At 42.6% G+C, this 24,055-nt stretch overlaps 1 protein-coding gene across 1 annotated transcript in view; it reads right to left on the reverse strand.

Annotated features, from left to right (window-relative positions):
• CCDC60 (coiled-coil domain containing 60) overlaps window positions 1-12,397 on the reverse strand; it is a 493,444-nt gene extending 481,047 nt beyond the window's left edge. The window contains exon 1 of the mRNA XM_069214471.1: window positions 11,314-12,397. Within this exon, the coding sequence (XP_069070572.1) occupies window positions 11,314-11,598 (285 nt within the window). The 5' untranslated portion in view covers window positions 11,599-12,397. The remainder of the gene's footprint in view (window positions 1-11,313) is intronic.
• Window positions 12,398-24,055: the final 11,658 nt, after the last annotated feature.

The following is a 24,055-nucleotide window of genomic DNA, read 5'->3' on the forward strand; positions in this document are numbered from 1 at the left end:
AAGGATACCAAGAGAACCAGGAGAACCAAGACCTGAGCAAGGAGGATTAGAAGAATCAGGAGAGGACCAGAGGAGCAGGAACAGGCCTAGGAGTGACAGATGGACTATGACCAAAGGACCAGAGCCTAGAGTACCACAAGGAGCAGAAAAAACAGGACCTAGGGATAGCAGGACCAGGGTGAGGAAGAGCAGGAGGGCCGGAACAGCCAGAAAGACTAAGGGGGACTGGATATAGAGGTCCAAGAGGACCAGGACCAAACTGATGATACTCAGAAGAAGAGAATCAGAACCAAGAGGGCCGAGGTCATTAGGTGCAGTGCCAAAAGGGTCATGAGGCAGGGCACAGGACTCTTAGACAAGGATTAGAGGGCAAGGCCTAAGGGGGACAGGACATGAGAGGATAGGTGAACAGAGAGGACCAGCAGAACCAAGAACTGATGTACTGGAAATCAGATACGCAGGGTTAGAAGGATCAGAACGGCCTGGTCAAGAGGAAAAGGGTCAAGAGAATCAGGAAGGAAGAAGAACCATTAGGAGAAAGGGGCTTAGACAGATCAGAATGGCCCAGTATGACCATAACCAACAGGATTATGCATGCAAAGATCTAAGACTAGAAGGACCAGAAACAAAAGAAACAAGTCCAGTGGGCAACTAACCAGGAAAAGAAGACACATTGTGAGGACCAGGAATAGGAAGATCAGTGATAGGCAAACCAGAATAAGAGTGAAAAAGACTAGGATAACAGGACCTGGAGAATCAGAAGATGGCCAGACACCCACAGCCAGCAGGACACATGCTAAAGGGATCAGTCCGTTTGGCAACTGATAATTGAGGAATTTGGAAGGGTGATAAGGGGCGGTTCTCCCGACCGATCCCACATATTGGGGAGCACCCGAATCACCGACCCCAGGGGAATGGAAGAAGGGAATGGGCCTCTGTATGGCAGCTGAGAGGGTAGCGTACTGGAGTAGAGGCTGCCCACGTAAGTTTACAAAATTAAAGGGCTGTTGGATCAAATATTTTAACCTTAATGTTTAGGAAGCAGAGACAAATGTATCCCCCGCTCAGAACTGATGTTGCCCACCATGTGCAAAATGATATGTCATATTCACACTGACATAAAAATGTATTTTCACCTTTTCTCCCTTCTTATCGGGTATTGTGTGTTTATACCAGAATGGATACCCACTAGTCATGTCTTTTGTTGTGATGTAACAGTCTATGTATGTTACTCTGATTTTATTTTTCAAAACTCAACAAACATATATGAGAAAAAAAACAAAATAGCCCTAACTGCAACAGAAATTGAACAGCAGCAGCCACTCCCACTAAGTACGTAAGGATTTCTGTCCCAAGTTACTCATAATTATGCAAGCAGGCACAATCACTTAATTTTCTGTAATTCTGCATCACAAGAGTAACACAAAATTACCAAAATTACACCGATTGCTCTGGAGTAATTAAACATTTGATCAGATATACATATAAGTTAGTGCTTGCATCCAAACCTACTTTAACACTGAGAGCCTCATGACACAAAATCAAAGGGTCTGTGCCCACAAAAGGGCTTATCATTATGTACAAAAACCCTTTTACAAGTTAGAAACGTTTTTCATCTCATAGAAGCAATTTTGTGATGGTTTATGAACTGCAAACAGGAGGGGTCTTAGAAGGGGTTTCCCCTAAGCACTTTCAGATTCAGTACGGAATTTATTGACCGTTTATAACCGCAATTGCTGTCACAAATTGTTAAAGACCTAACAATCCCCAAGTTGGGGTGATAACTAATTTGAAAAAGGGAAGCGGTCCCCTTAGGAGCCCTTTCCCTTTTGGAATAATGTTGCCAGCCTCAAAAATTGATTTTTTAAAGCACCACTAGTTGCTTTAAGGAACAAGGGACATTTAAAAAAACGACATCCATTTTAGAATGCAATCATAGGGATAGTGGTGTGCTGTCACTTGCAGGCCACCATATCTGTGATTAGAGCAAATCAAAGAGACACCTTGGGGCCTGCATAATAAATGTTATTTCAGCCGTTTCTTCTACAAACCTCTGTGACTCAGTAGTTTTTGAACCAAGCTAATAGTACAAAGTTTGCTTCGTAAAATACTATTCCATTTGCAAAAGGTGTGTGTGCAATTTACAACCACAAGTAATAATACACCAGGAGCCGAAGTTTCGTTAGGGGATGGATGCCAATTATATTCCCTTCTTGTTAGCAACTCTAACTAGTTGTAAGTACCTGTTGAAATCTGCAGAGTGCAAGCTGTTTAGACAGCAGCAGGCTAAATAGTAAAGTTCCTCTGTTATTTGCATAGGTACTGGCACTATTGTGCATACTGTCTGCTATTTAGCGAGGTACCAGGTTAGTATTGAAGTGTCTTTTCTATATGCAAAACTGGCGGCCAAACAATACATCAATTCTGCTTTTTAGTAGGCAGCAGGGTAAAAATAAAAAATAAATCTATTTGCCAAGCTACTGATGAAACAGTATATCACTCCACCTATTTAACCAGCAGGCAGGAAAATAATTAAATTACTAAGTGCTATTTGCATGGATGCTAGCAAACAGTAAATAATGTCTGCTGTTTTTCTAGCAGCCTGGTAATGTGGGAAGCTTCTTTACTGCTGGCCAAACAGTACATAAACTCTGCTATTTCGTCAGTGGCCAGTTAAATAGTGAAGTGTCCTTGTTATTTGCACAACTGCTGGCAAAAAGTGCAGATCCTCTGCTATTTAGCCAGCGACCAGGTATATAGTGACGTTTTTTTCTGCTATTTGCAAGCCTGCCAGCCAAACAGTGCAGAATCTCTATTATCTAGGCAGCAACAGGCTAAATAGTGATGATTGTCTACTATTTGCAAGATTGCCGACCAAATTGTAAATAATTTCTGCTATTTAGCTAGCGGCCTAGTAAATAGCAGAGAAAAGTCACTATTTACCTGGCGGCCTGCTAAATAGCCACTACCATATAAAATGGCTGGCTGCATAAGGGCTGATGTTCTAGTCACTCAACGGTGGGAATATCAGAGCATATGCTATGGTGGGAATAAAATATGCATTGCTGTAGGCTGCTACTAGCTGCTCTTTGATTCCTCAAAGTAAATTCGATAGTGGTTCCAGAGCGTTAGCTGACAAAAGATTGCACCTCCAAAGGATACACACTTCATCTATGGACGTTTACCAACATTCATATTCAATAAGGTTTGTATGACACACACAAATATGGTAGATTTCAGGATGTACATCTATTTTTTCATTTTACTCCTACGCCCAGATGCAGGTACAGATCTACGATTGCTACAAAAATATCTGAGCCATCTCTGTAACATATGCATGACACCAAAAATCTTCCCACATAGAATAGAATACTCACTCACTTTCTGTTCATCCAAGCATTAACACCGTATGATTAAGCACCTTAGCTCTCATTTCTTTTTTCTTCAAATGTATGCATGGTCACGGCAATTAAACACAATAATAGCACACCTCTGGTCCTCATGCACATCAAAATATTAACCCGATGGAGCTCATGACAGATCCCCACTCTTCCATCGAGAGCACTGTAAGGAAGCAGCATCCTAGCGGTCAGCAAATGGACTGTTACCTTGTCAATGGTATAAGGTGCTTTGTAAATTCAACTACAATACAAATCAATGCGATCCTTTTGAACCACAGTTTACGTTTACTGCATATATATATTCTTGCACCTGGATGATACTCTTCGCTTGTTGAATTGTTGTTTATTGTACCTGCTTGATTATGTTCTGATAGTGATTGTTTTCGTAATCATGTATGTAATGAAATACGGCCTGGTGGAAACCCCATCTTCAGTATCATATTATTGTTCTTGTCACTTGTAGTGATGCACATGCACTACACCAAAAAATAGACCATCCCTATGTCCCTGTATATTCCTGTGACATGTTACATTGGTTAAATAAAATGTTTTGCCTGCAACTTAGCATAACCTGTGTCCTCTGCTCGTGCTGTGGCACACGCCTGAACTCAAGGATAAAACACTGCCAACATGGAATGGGCATCTCCTATCCTCATCTACATTTTACCAACAGTGGATAGCCCTCACAGATACAGTAATCTCCAAGAACCTCATTTGTCTACAGTCTAATCAGTTCACGCCCCTCTATTCGCCATTGCTGGGTCTGCTCTTGCTGGCTGCTTCAAGCTAAAAGATGTCACACTTTTCTGTCCATCTGCTAGCCTTCAACATGGTCCCTCTTGTTGCTCGCTGAGCAGAGAAAAGTTGGCGGTGTTGTTCCACCACATATATCAGAAATAGAACATGGTACAAGGTGTGTGAGGGTGTGAAGAAAGATTCCACATATCTATGTCATAACACAATGGTCTGACACCCCATAATACCCACTGCACCATATTGCCCTTAATAACCGGAAACTGACTAACGCCACAGAACATTGTTTGACTATGAACATTTCTTACAAAAGTAAGCCAGGCATGGCTCAGAAGAGTCAAATAACAATTTTCATGGGTGCATCAAGGACCTGGTAACTGTGTGCACAATGCATGATGTAGCAAAAGAGTTTTGTGTGCAAATTAATCAAGGGTGTGCCTTAGGAAAACGTACAGGTTACGTTCTCATGAAGGTTGAGATCTCACTCCAAAATATGCGCACGCTAGGCCACTCGCTTAAACTGTCAAACACAAAGGACTCACACATCAAAGGTATGGTCAAAACTCTATGGCAAAGATTAAACCGGTGAACTGAATCTTAAGATCTATCACCAATCCTACCACTCCCTCCACCAAGAAGCAAACTTGTAACCACTGTGGTGGTGCTTAACTCAGTTAGGTGGGTACTGCACACGCAAGAAGAAGTTCTGAGCATGCTAAACATCAATCCGTTGGCAAAATTCTGCTGGTCCACCATCCAGCGGCCTGATCACAGAAAACCTCTCCAATTCATAAGATCCGAGCAGATTCTACCACAACATAGTTTGAAGATGTAGATGAAAAAGTTGTGACAGGTGTTTTGCATGTGCATACTCCACCAGAGCTACTAGCTACCAGCCAAAATGGCAGGTAGAGATATGCACCAAGCTAGTTATCCTATGATCGACGATAGGGCCTCCACCAATGAGACGTTAAATTTAGTATATATGCTTTTAATAATACTAGCAACTCTTCATCCAGCCATGGTCTGCATGCTTGCCTACGGCAATGCTGCATTCCTTCCACTCCAGGGGGTATTAGTTGCTCATATCACCTATTTGTACCTAAGTGTTTGTCACAAATCTGGATATGTAATTTTGATCAGTTGTCCCATTGTCAGTGACACTGCTGTGACTGTCAGCATGTATGAACTGAGCAACATTATTGATACCTCTTCAAGAGCACAGAATGTCTCATGAATAAAAAAGTGTGATTACATAGAGACTATACTGTGCTTCCGGTAGCACTCTGTCATTGACGTGCCTTATTTCACACATGACGTAAAGTATAAGCAGAACTGGTTTGACTCAAACATGTTGACATTATCGAAAAAGGCAAAGGCTGCATCATGTACCTTCCAAGTTACAGTGGCCAGTAAACCAAAAGTGTGTATCTGTGTGGACATACACCTGCCTAACACTACCATCAAGATTGAATGCCACATAGTAATCATAGTACATGATCTGGTCCCTGATGTCAGCGGAGTATGCTGGTTCTCAAAAATGGTCCTAAACACAGCATACCATCAACTCTTCCTTGACTCTTGAGTTGAACTATATCACCACTTTTTCTATGCACACTGGCTTTCAACGTTACAAGAGGCTGCATTTTTTTTTTTTTCAGAGCTGTCAAAGTTTTTCGAAATTGCTCCAGAGAGCTCTTCTCTGGGTTATTTGATGGGCTACGCACTGGCCTTAATGTCAGTAATGACAATGTTGTTCATACCAAGACCACTGAAGGACATAACTCCTTCTGGAGGGTCGTCCTGTAGCACCTCTAGGACTGTGGCCTTACCATGAACTAGAAGAAATGTGAATTGAATTTCTTAGATTAAGTGTTGATTCCACCAAGATCCAAGAGGTAAAATTATCCATACCATTACTGGTATCGAAAGTTTGCAATTTCCTAGACGTAGTCAGGTACTGTCAGCGGTTTTTCAGAAATCTCACCACTTTCCCAAAACTCCTCCTTGACCTCAAATCAATGTCAGCGTGTAGGTGATGGGTGACCATCAGAGGGTTGTTCATGCCCTCTCATTGGAAAGCACACTACAGTACTTCGACTCTACCAAATAAATCTGACTGTCCATGAATGCAATTGGCACAGTAGTAGAGGCTGTCCTGATTCAGAAGCAAAAGTGTGGATTCGGTCTAATTGGACTATGTACAGAAAGCACTCATATCCTCCAAACATAGGCACTCACAAATTGAGAAACAAGCATTTGTCATCCACTGGTGATGCAGAAAATTCTAACTAGCCCTATATGGACACATCTTTCAAATATGAACCAACTACTAATCGAAGGTACTTTTGCTGTGAACTGAAAAGTGGATTCTGCATCTTCAAAAACTATGATCTCAAATCCCAGTACACTACATGTCTCACCACCCTCGATCTGTCACCAATACGAGACTGTTCTGGAAACAGAGAAATACATATTTTATGCAGGCGGTGTCACAGCCATTGCCATTTTCAACGCATTCAATGTGCAATTCAAAATACCTCATAAGACTCCTGGAAAACGGTCATCCATGACCAACCACGCCGTACGGCTGAAGCTCATAATGAGCTTGTCTTGAGGGTCAAGCAGTTTGTCATTCCTTTACCCTTACAAACTGAGTCCTGCAGCCAGCTCTCACCCTAGGGAGTAGGAAATCCAAGATGAGACTGAGAATCAACGTCTTGTCGCGTAGGCTCTCATTATCCTAATGAGACTACTGGATTTTTGGGTAGCTGGGTCGTTCACAGTGTGGGGGGACTAAGTCTAACCCACGGCGAAGGACCCCTGTCACCCTCAATCCGGTTTTGCTCCGGCTAACTAGCAGTGCCTCATCTCTTCCATAGGGAAGAGATGATTGGGCAGCCGAGTGCATGACATCTTAGGGCTTCTCAGGGAAGTCGTGGTCACTCAGGACCCAACCAGTTCTCTCATACAAAGTGCGGTCTCATATATGAATGACAAAGGCAGTTTGAGTTTTAAAGATTGGTTTAATAAAACAACTGCATTTTAGATAACAAAGCCTGAGCCGCAATAACCAGAACCATACAACACAGTAGGATTGAAATAGTAACGGGGAGCGTGAAACATAAGAATAACGCTATCATAGTACTACTAGATTACGTTCTCTCTTCTAAGTTCTATTTTGAGCACAGCATGTTAAGCTCTAAGCCTGCCTTTTGGGTTCCCCCGGAAGGACATCAACCCTCATACCTGAGCAAAGGCCTGTGATCTGGATCAGCATCTGCAACAGGGCAGTCAGCGTCTAGTTGTGGTTCCCTGGTCGGAATCTCCCTCTTACGTGTACCAGGACTAGGAAGTGTTTTTATAACTAACACGCCGGTGTCCTAAGAAACGTCCCTACGTAAGAATGTGTACTTTCTACGAACCCTAAAGACTAAACTTCTACCACGTCCATCGGCAATGTACCAGACTGTATCCTTGACTGAAGCACAGAGCGAGCAAGAATGTATTGTTTGAGAACTCCGGTGCTGAAGTAAGCTAAACAGTGTGATAGAAGAAAATAAAACAAGACCGTGAAAAATAACAGTGTGAGGCTAAATAAAATGCATCTAGAACAAAGTGCACAGAGCCCTAATGCTTTAAGCAAACGCGCAAAGGCTATATTAAAAATGGCTACACTACAGTCTCATGTCTGCTACTGAACAACATGGTCATAGCCATGATCAGAAAGTCTGTGTCCGCCAATCCACTGGACTACCAAAGAGGTCCCCGATGCACCGAAGACATCCCATTTCATCCTTGAGCCCGGGTCCGGGCCCAGGAATTAGGAAAACATCTCTAATCAATCAAAATATGGTTACTCCTTGATGGCCTCAAGACAAAGGCTAAGCCGAAAGATTCAAGCATATGCTGATCAAGGTCTTTCAACAGAAATGCATGTGGACAAAACTCCGAGTAGTTCATGTAGTCTTTTTTTGAGGGAGTACTGACACACCCCTTACTCAGCCACTACATGACCTCCCCTCCAACTCTGCATTAAGCAGTGTTTGGCTCTGTGCTGGGGCACAGATCTTTGTGCCTGTGCTCCAGCAAGGAGACCAACACTGTTTATATGTTTTCATAGGCTAAGAAAATAATACAGAAAATATATTGTTCCTTGCCAGGGCAGAGTATTGTAGTGGAAAATAGAGCAATGGGTCACAAAGTTTTCACCTTTAAACTTTTATTCAGACGGCAGATCCTGAAATGTAATATATCATTAGATCCAAATAACTCTTCTTGTAGAAGACGTGCATAGAGTTTGTAGTATGCTTAAAAACCTACAATACCCAAATTTAGCAACCGAGCTATAATTTACAAAGTTTATTCACTGTGCACTAAACATGTATCACTTATAAAAGAAAATCTAATGAACAGAAATTGGGGTGAGTGAAAAGTATGTATTTTTGAAATGTACCCAAAAGTCGGCATTTTGGGTACAGTGGGAATTTGTACTGCCCCATATTCTGTATTGCCCAAAGGATTCTGGGGAGGTTGTCGCACAATGTGTTTTTGTAGGCACTGGCCTACAAACGAAAGTCAAAAATATAGAGAAACTCAAATAATAATAGCAAATATCCTACCATCCTGCATTCTCATGCTTCCCCGAATTGAAAGCGTAGCCCACAAGTGTATTTCCCGAGACAGAAAATGCCCCAGGATGCAACTGTCAAAATCATAAGAATGAACCATGGAATTGGGTGATTTTTAGGATGTGGGTCGCTGCAGCATTAGGGGCCTGGGATTGGCAGCAATGTAGGGGAAACCTAACAACCCTAGACATTCCTGAAAAGTGAAAATCTGGAGGAGTCTTGGGTGGTGTATACAGTGTGGATGTGACCACTTTTTCTTACTCAGAATGCCTTCCACAGATCAGATATTGGTTTTAAAAAAATGATCTCCTGACATTACTGTGATGCAAAGTTTTCAACTTTGTGAGGAACAGCAAAACCACCACCACCAAGAGTTGCACAGACTTCAACCAACTGAAACAGAGTCTATCTGATCAAGCAAGCACAGGACATGTGAAGTCAATATAGTGTCAATGTTGCCTTCACATGATCACAATATTAGCTTCCTCCTACAATAGGCCCACCCACACGAGGTACTGTTTTATTGTTGTAATATTTGTGAGGTTCTAGAGATTTCTGTCACAGAAAAGTAAAGACACAGTGATGTCTGTACCCATACTTTCATATTTGTAGAGGATTCTGAATAATAAAACATGTTGGAATTCATGCAAGCCACATCACTCTTGATTCATCAGTGTCTCAAATGATAAAAAAATAGACAAATGTCTTGTTCACTGCGATCTGTCTGCCAGCCAGTCAAGGTGAGGGAGGTCTGGCACCCAGCAAAAGAAACTCTAGGACATGTAGATGTTTTGAAAAATGATTTTCTAAAAAACAGACCAAACGTCATGTTCAGTGCACTCTATCAGCCAGCCAGGAGGTCTTGTTTATATTAATATATTTCATAGTTTGTACAGAATTAGAAAATATATATAGTTCATATTGTATTGTATGATGTAGAATTTCCTAGTATTTATGGCGGAAAGACTTAATTTTATTAAAGACACAGATGCGAGTATTATGCTTTTCTTTCATTGCCTAAATTTAACAGCAGCAGTCAAGATAAACAAAACTACAACTCCCAAATGGTGAAATAAATAAGCCAATGGGAAGAGAAATGAAGTACAAGTACATTAACCTGGCTTGGCTGTTCGGGCTGGACTGCTCCTATTGGGAGCAGGGTCAAGACTGATTTGCATATAGCTGGGTCCGAACTGGGGTGGCGTGGCCAGCAAAATAACGATGGATTAAATCCAGATCTGTGACTGGGGGTGAGTGTTTGAAAAGTTTCAAAACTCTGTCCATCATTTTATTTTGTGATTTTGTAATGTCATTGGACTACATTTCTCTTCCCATTGGCTTATTTATTTTGCTAGTTGGGAGTTGTAGTTTTGTTTATCTTGACTGCTGCTATTGAATTTAAGCAAGGAAAGAAAAGCATAATAGGAGCCTCCGATCTTGACATAAAATTTTATTGTATATAGTTAATTAAAACCTTTACAAATACACAAACTGATAAAAATACCAATGCAAAAATACATAAAATGCTAGGAAGTTTTTTTTTCAGATAAAAGAAAATGTTAACTTATGTCAATCAAGGTGTCTTGGCTTAAATTAAATCAATAAGTGTTCCACCCACAGCCAGCAGACGTCCTACACAAAATACTTTCTAATTGTCATTTTGGGATCCTTTGGGCTCGAAGCGGCGTTCACCGTGCTTACGCAGGTGTTCAGCACTGGGTCACTGAGTCACTGACGCTCCTTGTGCGTGGATGCTAATTTGTCTGAGCCCTCTGTGTAATAAAAGGTCATGGTTGAGATGGGAATTTCCTGGAATACTGTTGTTAACCTATGATTATATATAATGTTATAATATGTTCCATGTAATCATGAGTTGATATCTGTCATGAAATGAATAGTGTACCCTGAACAGTGATTCTGCCACGATTTTGTGGTCAGCGCTAATATTACATAACTGATTGTGCAGACCTCACCCCTTAGGCAAACCCACACAAATTTGGAATCAGCAGACTCCAGACATTCAGGTTTTCAGTTCCTTGGTATCAGGAATTATGTTTGTACAATTTCGAAATGCAAACAAATATTGATTACATTTAATTAAAACAATTAAAATGTCTCCACATTGTTAATATATCTTCATGCTAAAATGATATATTGTTGTGAGGTTTGAGCCCATACAAAGCCTTGAATGTGGTGGAAAAAAACATATAGTTTGAATAGGTGTACCTCGAGACCAAAATAAAAACATTTGTATAAATTATCTTACAATAGGTTTTCTTGTTTGTTTTTTGTTCTTAATCTCTCGCATACAGGTGGGTAAACACCCCTTAGTGCGTAAACATCGCACAGTGAAAGGGTTAAAATGTATCACATCTTAGCATTAGCTTTACTATTTTCTTAATTCATTAAGAGCTGTGAAGAGCAAAAGAAATAAAAGGGAAATAACAATTACCAGATAAGTGAGCTATGCATTCTGCCTTAATTATGAACATAATGAATTGGGAGATTTTTAACTAAGGGTCACTTACCTCTGCTGCTTGCCCCAGTGAATGAAGAATTAGTTTTTTGGCCTCCAAGTAGAGAGGCTCTCCAAGCTCCTGATAGGGTTTGTAGCTGGGTGAGCGGAATCCTACGGTGAGCTGCCGCTGCCTCCTCTGGTAGTTGGCTCTAAAGACCTGCTCCCTTGTGACCTCTAAGCTGGTGTAGATGGCCTCACTCCTTGCCTGGACCTTCACCCCCTTCTGGTTTGGCAAAGGCAGTGGCTTTATGACCACAAAGCTTCGAGGGTCTTTTTGCCCCGAATTTCCTGGCATCCTGGTACGGGGCAGAGAAATGATTAGAGAATCGCCCCAAAATGTATATGAACCAGGAGCTGGTATGCGGAATACAATGATAAAAACAGCTAGCTCCCAAACGCCAGAGGGAGAAAAAACAAGTGATTTAAATTGCGGGCGTGGAATTAAGTTCGGTAGCAAATTCAAATAAGCAAGCGCGTGAGAAGTTTTCGCGCACTCTGTCGCACTGTTTGGTCAAAATAGAAATTGTAATGACTGTATGAGAAAATACAATCCACGTAATTGGCTTCCTTAGCAACAAAAGCCGAGGTACTTTAATAACTCACATGTTCGTGACCTAATGTTTTAGAGGTGTAGGGTAGAATTGTCGGGCTGGAATCGCAACCTGATTATAGGTTTGGTGCACAAAGTCGCATTTAAAGTATGCTTTTTGGATCCAAAATCCAATTGCTAATGCTGCCCGAAAGGCTACTTAGAGAAGCTCGGGGACAGAGCCTACACGAATGCTTCTCTCCCGCTCACTTCACAGGTAAAGGCAAATAATGCGGTGGTGAGCTCTACAAAGGCATATATACTGATTCTAAACACGTAGTCGCCCATAGTTACAAGGACGCCTAGGCGTGTTCAATAAGCAGACGCGGAGGTGGGCGAATGCAAAGGAAAATTGTTCAGAACAGATATCAATGTAGTACACTACAGTAGTAATTTATAGACACGAATAACCATATAGGTATTAAAAATGACTTCAGATGGATCGGAACTAGAAGGAAACAAAGTGTCTGCCTGTTTTACCTTAATTTGAATTATGGACTCCCCCACCTTGGTTTTGAACCACGCCCACATGTTGCAGAACGCAGCAAGAATGTTAACGGCAGACCAGTCGTAGAACGTAAATTTGGCGGCCATGTTAGGACGGGTAATGAGTGAGTGCATTGAGGCAGCAGTGAATGCATGGATTGGTGAAATTGACAAACCAAATAGGTCAAAGTTTTATTTTGGAGACTAGGTTTGTGAGCTTTGGCCGCTTTGTCACATTTTTAAGATTCTGCATGATATGTAAATAGAACTTTATGGAAAATTGCCCTTATTCATTTTAAAAATGGACTTTCTTGCATACATGCCAGTATTTTAGGAAAGGAAAGTGGGAGATATATATATTTCTTTAAATAATGGCTAGATATGTTTATCCCTTGACTTCTATCGAAGCAGAGGCAATTTCAGGTGGGAGGCAGCCATATAAGGCCATTTTTGGTTTAAAAAAAAATCGTAAATTCTCCCACCTGAATCGCTTCTATTGGCAGGTATGTTTTTGTGTTTGTATAATTATCAGTCAAGGGGGAAGATAAAGAACACATTTTTCCAACACGTTTGTCCTACATTTACTGTTAAATGTAAGAACTGATCAGGATAAAAAATACCGGTTTCATGTGATTTTCTTAATTTTTGTACTTGACAAGAACATTTAAATATCAGCCATATGTTTAAAGGAACGGCTAGGTCAACTTTAGTAGAGACCTCAGCTAAGGGTGGCCAACATTTATCACTTTGCAGAACTTTTTGCACGTGTGACAATGCAACACTTGATGTAGCAGAAATTTGCAACCTCAGTGGGAATGGCCACACTCACAGGGATGGTGGCCTGCTGGGCTCAGCAGACCACCATGTCTGTGACTGATTTTCAATAAAGCAGTTAAAAAAAAAAAATACATCCCGTTTTCATTAAAAGAAATACAGGATGCATTTAAAAAAGAAACATGAAAAGTTTTCTTTTCATTTTTTCAGAGTAGGCAGCGGTCCATAGGACCACTGTCTGCTCTGAAAAAGTATTTTGACATGCATTCACAAAGAGGAAGGGGTCCCGTGGGGACCCCTTACTGTTTGCAAATAGGTTAACACCAATTTGAAATTGTTGTTAACTAGGATTGTTTTGCAACAGCATTCACGATCACAAAACAATCATACATACCACTGCAATTCACAATTAGGAAGGGACGCCTATTTTGTGAGTCGAGAACTGCGTACCAACTCGCAAAATAGGGATGGTACATCGTTCCTGGGCTTTTTGCAGTCAAAAACTGTGATTTTCTCTTTTTGCATCACAAAAAGGCATCATACATTTGGCCAATGTCTTCTCATTGCATGTAGGTCACATTCATTTTCATTTCTGGCTACACCTTCCTCTACTGAGAACATCTGCAAGGACCACATCTTTGAACAGCTTTTTACTCTACTCTCTGTCTCTTCCTTACACTGCTTCATCCGCTTCTGCGAGGCATGCCCAAGCAACTTCACTGCTTCCATGCTGCTTCTGTTGGTGGTTTTGCACCTTTGCTGTGACTCAATTCCAGCAAGTGTGAGGATCAGTAGGATCTGCACTATTTATGTGGTTGATTGAACATGTGCTCTTGCTTGCTGGCTGCTGCTTAGACAGTTGAACAAAACTTGTCAAACTGTCTTCTTGTATTGGTTGTCTTAGGTTTATATTCAAAACCAGAATAAATACTGACACTAGCAGATTTTTGCCTGTATGCTTCACTGGCCTTGACATACATTTCTGGGCCACGTCAGTATGATAACTAAGTGGCAACTTTCAATCCCTCTTGTTTCTACTTTTCTAGTTCTGGTCCTTTAGGGTAGGTGCCATTCATCTGGCTGGGCTGTGGTTGAGCATGTGGCAGGCCTCTGGGATTTGGCAGTATGTTCCCTGCTGTTTCACTGTTTCTAAGGACTGATGTTATGCACTGATATAGGGGCGGTAACACTGGGTCAGCCTTAACTCGGCCTCAGCCATTTGCACACTAAAAGGATAGTCCAACACCACAGTTGCATGGATGCTGTTTTATTATCTTCACACAGAAGATGCAGAAACACGACCGTCCATGCAAAGGATACAATCTCAACTGCTGGTCTAAATGTTCCCTTACAAACATATACATTCTAAGAACATCCTATAATTCTGATTTTGATATGAATCAAACTCAACACATTTTCCCTTTATGAATTTAAATACATTCAAACAACAAAGTAAAGCAAATAAAATCAAACAAAAATGATAAAATCAACTAGTATTAATTGGACATTACATAGTCCTGAAACTTTGTGGGAGGCCTCCTCACACATGATGGCTTTAAAGCATATTTGCCTTTAACGTCAGTGACAATACCACCACCATCCTTCACAAAGAAATTGTTCCTGCTACTGTAGTGTGGCCATTTTTAGTGCCATTTAGCGTTATGCACGTTAGGTTTACATATTAGGCCTCTGTGCACTTTACCCTAGACACGTTTTATTTCGCCTCGCACTGTTATTTTACAATAACCAGTTTTACGGTCTTGTTTTTTTCTTTCTATCACACTGTTTAGCCTAGTTCAGCTCTGTGTTCACCAACACTGCATTTTTTCTCACCCTGTGCTTCAGTCAAGGCTACAGTCTGGTACATTGCCGGTACACGTGGTAGAAGTTTAGGTTCTGGTGTTCATAGACGATACACATCCTTACGTAGGGACCTCTCCTTAGAACGTCTGCGTGTCAGTTATAAAATCACTTTCTAGTCCTAGTGCAGGCAGAGGGAGATTCCGACCAGGAACCTATAACTAGATGCTGACTGCCCATTGCAGATGCTGATGCAGCTTACAGGCCTTTGCTCAGGTATGAGGGTTGATGTCCTTCCAGGGGAACCTGAAAGGCAGGCTTAGAGCTTCCCATGCTGTGCTCATAATATAACTTAGAGAGAACGTAATGTAGTTGCACTATGATAGCTTTATTCTTGTGCTTCACTCTCCTCGTTACTATTTTAATCCTACTGTGTTGTTTCGTTCTGGTTATTGCAGCTCATGCCTTTCTATATAAAATTCAGTCGTTTTATTAAACCAATCTTTAAAACTTAAACTGCCTTTGTCATTTTTATATGAGACCTCACTGTGTATGAGAGAACCGGTTGTGTCCTGAGTGACCACGACCTCCCTGGGAAGTAATAAGATGTCATGCGCTCGGCTGCCCAGTTGTCCCTTCCCTTCGGGAGAGATAAGGCACTGCTAGTTAGCCGGAGCATAACTCGGATTTGGGGTGACAGGGGTCCTTCACCGTGGGTCAGACTTAGTCCCTCACACTGTGAACGATCATGCCGCCCAAAAAAATCCAGTAGTCTCATTAGGATAATGAGAGCCAACGCGACATGGTGCCGCCAATGTTTGGTCAGGCTCTAATTTTCGGGTCCCCCGGTATATCTCGGTCTCATATAATATAATGATCCCTCAGTTCCGTATACGGAGACGTCCGTGGTACTGAGGTCTTCCGCCGCCGTTGCATAGGTAACCCTATTTTCAGCGGGTGGTTGTTCAAGCTTGAACCTTAGAAAGAAAATAAACAAATCCCCTTTTGGTGTGCCTTCTCTGAGTTCATGGTGCTTTGCTGATGGCGAATCCCCAGGTTATACAAATTGCTCTTAATATGAGACAGCCGCTCACAGCACATTTGCTAGCTCACTGCCTTACGGCCCAGGGTGGTCCAGTCACGTTTGTGGTGGATGCCCACGCAGCCTATAGAACAGAACTTTTCTACTCTTGGGTCACATTTCCAGCAGTTGATGGGAACATACATGCATTCCATACATATACAGTAGCGAACGCGCCTGGACAATACAGGGCGTACGCATATTTAGAGATACCTCTATCTTATCAAGACCATAATAATTGACTTGATGGCGCCCTACCCCATACAATATTACCAGTAAGGTTAGGTCCCTTGAGCAATGACGGTCCGACCTGGCCTTTATTGGCCACCTATACACTGCATCCTGCGGCTGCGAATATGGTGGTGGTTGAGGTTCGACACTTATATACTGACTTAACGGCAATATATAGACGCTTAGTACAATTTGTGATGCAGACACTAAATACAAACCCAGCGCGTGCTGCTCCAGCGCAACCGCATGCAGTAACACCAGGTATTAATCTGGTGACTGTACATTCCATTATGGGTAAGGTCCCCGCAAAACGAGAGGAGACTCCGTTTTGGCTGGCACAGAAAATTAATACGCTGAAGGCGGTATTTCCCCATACGGGACCTCAGGGAAAACTTAGGATATTAATCATGTGTTTACCCTTTGGGATGGTTCCCACAGTGGAACTTTGTAATACATGGGGCACGGTGTTTGCCGCGCTCTATACCACGGCACACGGTACACCTGCAGTGGCTAACCTACTGGACATGCTTAAACAGATTCAAGATGAATACGGGGCTGCCCGGCCTTAGATTTGGGAATGCAACTGATCAGCAATTTTGCCACGGTTTCTTCAATGATCCTAAGCAATCTTAAAGGGGAAGCAGTTGCGCTTGCAGTGCGCATGCGTCTTCGTGACATTCCGCAACAAGATCAGGAGCGGGAACTGCCTAAAATAATAGCAGAAACATATTCCAGTATTGGTCAAGATGGCCTAGGTGCTAGACCACAAAAACCTCAGATTCAGGGGAAAATTACTAAAGATAGTACAAAACAGCAGCCTGAGGGTACTAAGAAGCGCTGGGAGAAAAAACAACAAACACCTAAAAAGGAGAGGGGAGAATCTCCGCGTACGGAGACCTGCAGAATAGATATAATCTCAGAAATAGGGATAATATTAAGACACCTGATAGATATCAATATACTGATAGACGCCAATCTCATTCCTTTCAGGACTCATCGGAAAAGAGAAATGAGAGAGGTGGGCGGTCAGAGCAGAGACCGAGTACGTGAAGCCGAGGCAGGACTCACAACGCTCTTCTGAGGTTTCTGTCAAGAAGGAAGAGAAACCAGTACAACAAAAACAACAGTTTAAAAAGAAAAAGGCGGCAGCAGTCTCAGTTAGACATGCCACTCAGGAAGAGGGTTCTGTTGAAGGACAAGACATGGGTTCTAGCTCTGCTAGACAGCGCGGCAGAAGTCACAATAGTTCGCCGGAATCTTCTAGAGCATCTGGAGGTGAAAGCAACTGATGACTTCATCCAAGTAGAAACAGCAGACATGCGTGTCTCCGAACCCGATAGGGTGTACACAGTAACTTTACAGTTGGAAGGGGACATTGAACGCAAAATACACGCAATCTTTTGGGATCGTGTAGTTAAGGTATATGACATTTTGCTAGCTGAGCAGGATTGGCCGCCAGATTTTGTCCGCACCTGCCCAGCTGGGGAGGGAGTTATTAGACCTTCCTTCTCGCCCCTTGTTCGAGAGGAACTTGCTGAGTACTATTCTATGAAATGGGCTCTCGCACAGGCACCAGCGTTATATCGAAATCACGTGGGGTGGGATAGGGATTCTCCATATCATATAATTTCTATTAAAGGTGAGCCTCAACCACAACCGCAGTATCCCATAAAACATGAAGCAAGGGCACCAGTGAGAGAAATACTTACACAATTAGAATACCAGGGGGTAATTGAACCCTGTGTCTCACCGATGAATAATCCCTTATTCCCTGTAGCTAAACCAGACCATTCGTATCGAATAGTCTTAGACTACAGACATCTGAATGGACATACACGCACATATGCTATACAAAATTCACATAGCACTGCACTAATGAGCAACATTGTGCGGAAGAAATATAAAACAACCTTGGATATCTTGAATGGATTCTTCTGCCAGAATATAGCCCCTGAAAGCAGGGATTTAACCAGCTTTAGCGCACTAGGCTCCCAGAAAAAATTCAGTTGTTTGCCTCAGGGGTATAAGAACAGCCCATGACTGTTTACAGCTCGTGTGACTGATATTTTGCACAAGCTCGACCCTGAAGCGTTGTCATATGTGGATGATATATATCTCACGGATGACGAGTTGCTACAACATTTAAGACGGGTAGCCCGCATTGTTGTAGGATTTGCCGAAATCAGCTACAAATTTAACTTTAAAAAATCGAAAATTGCCTTCCTCAGCGTCATATTCCTGGGATATGAGCTGTCGAGTGAAGGTAAGAGCCTAGCGCCACAATTTTTAGAAAAATGTGCACAATTGCAACCACCAAATACGATTAAGAAACTCCAATCATTGTTGTGCTTTCTAAATTTTGGCAGAACATACATTCCTGATTATGCTACACGCATAAAACCTTTATATGAATTAATACGTCCTGATTTTTCGAGCACATTCTGGACAATTGAACATACACATACTCTTTGGGAGTTACAAGCAGATATGCTAGCAGCGAAGCATCTACACACACGGAACAATAGGACACATTTGGTCATCAGGGTGATAGCTGGGGCCATTGGGTTTACTTATGTCACATTTAATGAAGGTGAGACAGTCCCCATAGCATACAAGTCACACTTGTATTCAGCTGCCGAGCAACGATTTGCACCCACAGAGAAAATTCTCACTGCTGTACAGATGGCTGTTCTTAAAGAAAGACCTCTGGCCCACTGAAAACGCATTATTGTCGTTTCTCCTGTTCCGGCCCTTGAGGCTGTTACAAAAGCTGGCGTCCCAAACGCAAAAGCACTCCACCCAAGATGGATACAATGGGCCACTTCATTGACAGCCACTGATGTAGACTACATTTTTGACCCAAAGTTACAAACTCAGGAATTTCTACAATATGAAGTTGAATATCCAGTTCCCGCTGACACATTGCCTATTGCCCAATATCAGGTAGTCATGTACACCGATTGCTCTGCACAACCAGCGATGGGAACAAAACATCAATATTCTGCTGCGTGTGCAGTAGTGAGTGGCTATATGGAGGGGGAGAAATTCTGCCCCCAACATACTTATACCCAGACCTTAGGGGATTGTACTGCACAGTTGGCTGAGCTAAAAGCTCTACTAATGGCACTGGAACATACGGATCCGACGCAGTACACACTGATTGTTTGTGATTCGTATTATTCAGTCTTTTAACGAATACTTATATTACTGGCGCTTGAATGGGTTCAGAGATTCAAAAGGCAACACCATTAAACACAGACTACTGTGGGGGAAGATAGCAGACCTGAAAGAGACGCTACCCAAAGTCCATGTTGTGCATACACTTGGACACCAGCGCGTTGGAATGCACGTTGCTGGTAATACTTTGGCTGATGAAGCCGCATAGTCGGCAGTGGCAGTTGCCACTGTAGCTGCAGTGACTTGTTCGAGTACCAAACCAGACACAGAGATTTTGGCTGCCATAAGAGCTACGGTTGATGGCAAGCCTTAGCCGAAAGGATTTCCGAATAAATATCAATATTTTATGGGAAGTATGCTGAACGCTGAAGTTAAAATTCCTGGCTTCGGCATACGTGACATCCCCAATAAAAAAGTAAGTCCACGATTGATTAAAGGAGCGCATGAGGGGGTGGCATCTGCACATGCAGGTGTGGCAGCTACAATTTCACTATTACAGGCCCGCTACTGGTGGCCTGGTCTCTATAAAGAGGCCAAGCAGTATGTCCTTTGTTGTGACATCTGTCAACAAATTAAAGTTTCAATAGCTAAGCGCCCGCCACAGACACCCCTCTTAATCTCAAACAAACCATTACAATGTGTGTACTTGGATCATTGTGGTCCATTAACACCGGATAGTGCATACAAATATATCCTAGTCGCTGTTGATTCTTGCTCCAGATTTGTGTGGGTGTGGCCACAACGCTCGGCTGACGCTCGACTGTTATTAAAGATTTGCGAGTCTTTGTCGGTATATATGCAGTTGCAGCATTCCATTCGGAGCAGGGCCCTGCTTTCGCCTCAAGGGCATTCAGGGACACCATGGCTTTGTTGGGGGTCCAGCTCCAGTACTCGTCTCCATTTCATCCAGAGGGAAATTCTGTCGTGGAGCGATTAAACCTCGATTTAAAGCAATCCTTAACAGCCAGAGTCTTAGGTATGGGTCATAGTTGGCTAGCCCACCTGTATGGAGTTCAGAGAGCACAAAATAACCTGCCCAGAAGGTCCCTGGGGGGTTGTACTTCATATGAGTGCCTGTTCAGAACACAAATGTTTGTTCCGGATCTTGATGGTCCTGGTGTGGAGACGGCCCAGACACCTTTTGACATAAATGATCGTGTCACTTTTTACAGGAATTGCAGCAGTTCTTGTGATGATAACTCTTCTGAAAGTGCTGCCTCCACAGGAATTAAGGATGTGCCAGTAACACCTACCAGCTGGATTCCCAGGGTTGGGTATCTTGTGCGTGAAAAGGTTGCAGTAAAAAAATAATTTGGCCCTTCTTATCGTGCACCAGTCCCTGTGTTGGGGATACACGGTACGGGAACTGTGATTCTGCCACCGTTGCCAGGTGCCAAAGAAAATCGCTTTGTTTCCATTGACCAAGAGGAACTTCCAGTAGTTCCCCAATCCCTCTCACTACTGGAGAAGACGTTCCTCTTCAAGTTGTTTATACCAACACTGTTGCCTCTCCGAGCTTGGGGAGGGTGGATGATGATCTCGCATTAGTTCCATTAACTACGACCAATTTAGAAACATTTGATCGAGTCACCATGAGTACGAACGTGACGGATGGTGCTGTCTACACGATACCGACGCGAGAAACACCAACTCCTCCATTGACTGCAGCAATGCCTTTTGCACGAAATGCCTCTGGTTATTGTTCCGACAACAACGATGGTCTATCAGACTCGTTTGCCTCTTCGACTCTTCCTGAAAGATCAGCGGTTGAACAGGTGGAGGAGGTGTTGTAACCACATTTTTCCTCACATAAGGTTTAAAGAGACTTGTCCTTTCTGAACATTTCTGCAGTACCAATTCCTGATGGGATTGTGTGGGATAAAGTAATGTTTGATATATACGGTCCCACTGAGATAATTCAAATACCGTATGTACTAAAATTGTCTATGAATGATATAGCGATACCAGGCATTGTATCTGATGATTGGGATGTGAAAACAGTTGGCTCAATGATGACAGAATTGCAATATTACACTGTCTATGAAAATGAAGATGTTTACCAGTTTAGAGACAATTATGGTGACATGTTTTGCTATAATTATTATGGGCACCATTTCATACATAGAGCGAGTATTTCCAAGACGATATTTGACTATACGCAATGGGAACATTGCCAAACTCCCCCGCATGGGAGTTCCAAAACTTACTTTGATAAATTTACATATTTTTCATGGCACCATCAAAAGAATGCTAAGTTGTATTACTTTAAATTAACTCCGACTAAAGATAAGCAGATGTTATTGACCGACACAAAATTTATATATTCAGATTCCTTTGTTTCCCGGTTGTCAATTGAAGGATATGAATATTGGTCAGAAAATGTCGATTTGAAAAGTGTTTGGGGAACAAAGGATTGGAAAACTAAGGGTAGAGAAAAGCACTGTTTAGAGCATGTCTCATTCCTGTCCAAATGATTTTTGAAACTGTACAGCAGACCAGCTGCTTGGGTTTAGCTACGATCAGAGATTTAAACATGCCCAGTATACCTGTCCCTGAAAAATTTAGTAACTGGCAAAGGTACACCAATGCAACTTGGTGAATGGGTCCGAAATGGTACATTTAACACTTCACTGACACGTCCAGGCGGGTGGTTATTATGGCCAATAGATACCAACGGGTGTCATCAACGTTTTGTCACTTCCTCGGGGGGTTTCCGAACGAGTAGGTCAGACCCTTGCTATCTATCACCAGACCATGCTGAAATAGTTACGACATATAGTGTGGGAAAATTATGCCAGCAATGGCTGAAATCATCCTTGCTAGATGCAGTTAAGACACATCTCACTCTCCTGTCTAATAACACTGACTTACAAGATTTTTTGTCAGGCCCAAAGGTGCCAAGTAGGAAGCGTTTCTTGTATGAAGTCTACAATGAAATTTGGAAACTTTCACAACAAGAAGCTGCAGCCCGGTTATGGCAGATAGATGAGGATAATCTGAAAAAGGCATTAGCTGTTGTGGATAATGGGTTGCACACCTTGTCCGACCGGATTTATACAATTAACAACATTGTTTCTTCTGCTATAGGCATTATACAATCTGATATGTCTTCTTTATATCATGGACAGAGTCAGACCAGGTCCATTATGCAGTTGGGTTGGACGCTTCAGACATTAAAGGCGGGTCGCGTTCCGTGGCAGCACATCAGTGCCAAATAATTTTTTTTTTCCTTTAATTTGACGCGACAACAACAACTAATGGCTAAGAAGGAGGCGACTTATGTCATGCTTCACATTGAAAAGTTAGAAAGATTGCTTTTACCGTGGCCGAGATTCCCTCTGCTGAGTGGTTGATTCACGTGGTTATTAATCTGCCTATCTCTACATTACAATTCACTTCCTGCTTGAAACATGTTCCCATAGGCAGATATCAGAAGCTAGGAGATAGTTACATCCATGAGGTGTGGGAGCTTCCCTTCTTGTACAAATGCCTCAATGGCATGAAAGAGGTCTTTCTTAGCGGCAGTGAATGTGAGACTTCAGTCAGCCATTCAATGATTTGTAAGCAGCTGTCCTTGCATGGGGCGTGTAATGCCTCGGTTGCAAATTTGGCTTGCTATCTGAAGGGAGTTCCAGTCCCCTTGATTAAACTCACGTTCCAGGTGCTTTCAAACGGCAGCTGCGTCCTCCTCAATAGTGAAGACTGTTGTGGTATGCGGGCCGGAATAGTTTACGTTGTTTTGGTCACTAAGGTCGTTACTTGCTGCGGGAACGTGTTGTTTCCCCCCACTAGAATTAGGGAGGTAGCAGATATTTGGCCTCACATTGCTACTTCCAAGGTGAATTTTGACAAGTTAAGCAGACTGAAAGCTTTGTTGTTTCAGAAGCATGTGGCCCTTACATCTGCACGCGAGACCTACGCACTTCAAGTGGCAAGGTCATCGGCGGAAATACAGTCCCTGTTAAATACCAACTTTCCGAACCACTTTGGTGAACTCGTGGGACGTATATTTAATGCACCCAGCACGGCTGGAATAGCATATTTTTTCAAAGCCGTTGGTGTTGGTTTCGTTCATACCTTTCCTTCCATATTCGGTTTAATACCTTCGGCTATTCATTCAATTTTCGGAAGCATTTTTGGAGGATTTCTGATAACTTTGGCTATATTGGCCGGCATTTTACTGTTGCTGTTGTTTTTACGCAATGGCTGTCCCGCCGCTTTGAGGACGAATGTGGGCTCTCCCATCAGCGCAGCTGTGTCGTGAACGCATGATACAGTACTTTGGAGCAACACTCCTGGAACATTTGGGGTGTGACTGGCCTCTGTCATTCAGACCGGTTTTGGATTGTGTGCAGCCCGTGTTTCGGTGCCGTTGGTGCTCTTTTGAACATGCACTGGACGTCTGTCTCTCACGGCAACGCCCCCCAGTGGTTGATGCTGATCTGTTGATGTTCCCGATGAGGGCTTATTACCAGACATGCACGCTGCGTTTGCTTAGAGAAGCTGAATACGAGACACCCTTCCTGGAGGAAGTTGATGTTCGCTCGTTTATAGGCACTGCACGGGATGCCGCCTTGGTGGCTACTGAGGCTTTGGAACACACCTGCTCTCTGC

The sequence above is a fragment of the Pleurodeles waltl genome, chromosome 11 (assembly GCF_031143425.1).
Source record: "Pleurodeles waltl isolate 20211129_DDA chromosome 11, aPleWal1.hap1.20221129, whole genome shotgun sequence".
In the NCBI taxonomy this organism is placed as follows: Eukaryota; Metazoa; Chordata; class Amphibia; order Caudata; family Salamandridae; genus Pleurodeles; species Pleurodeles waltl.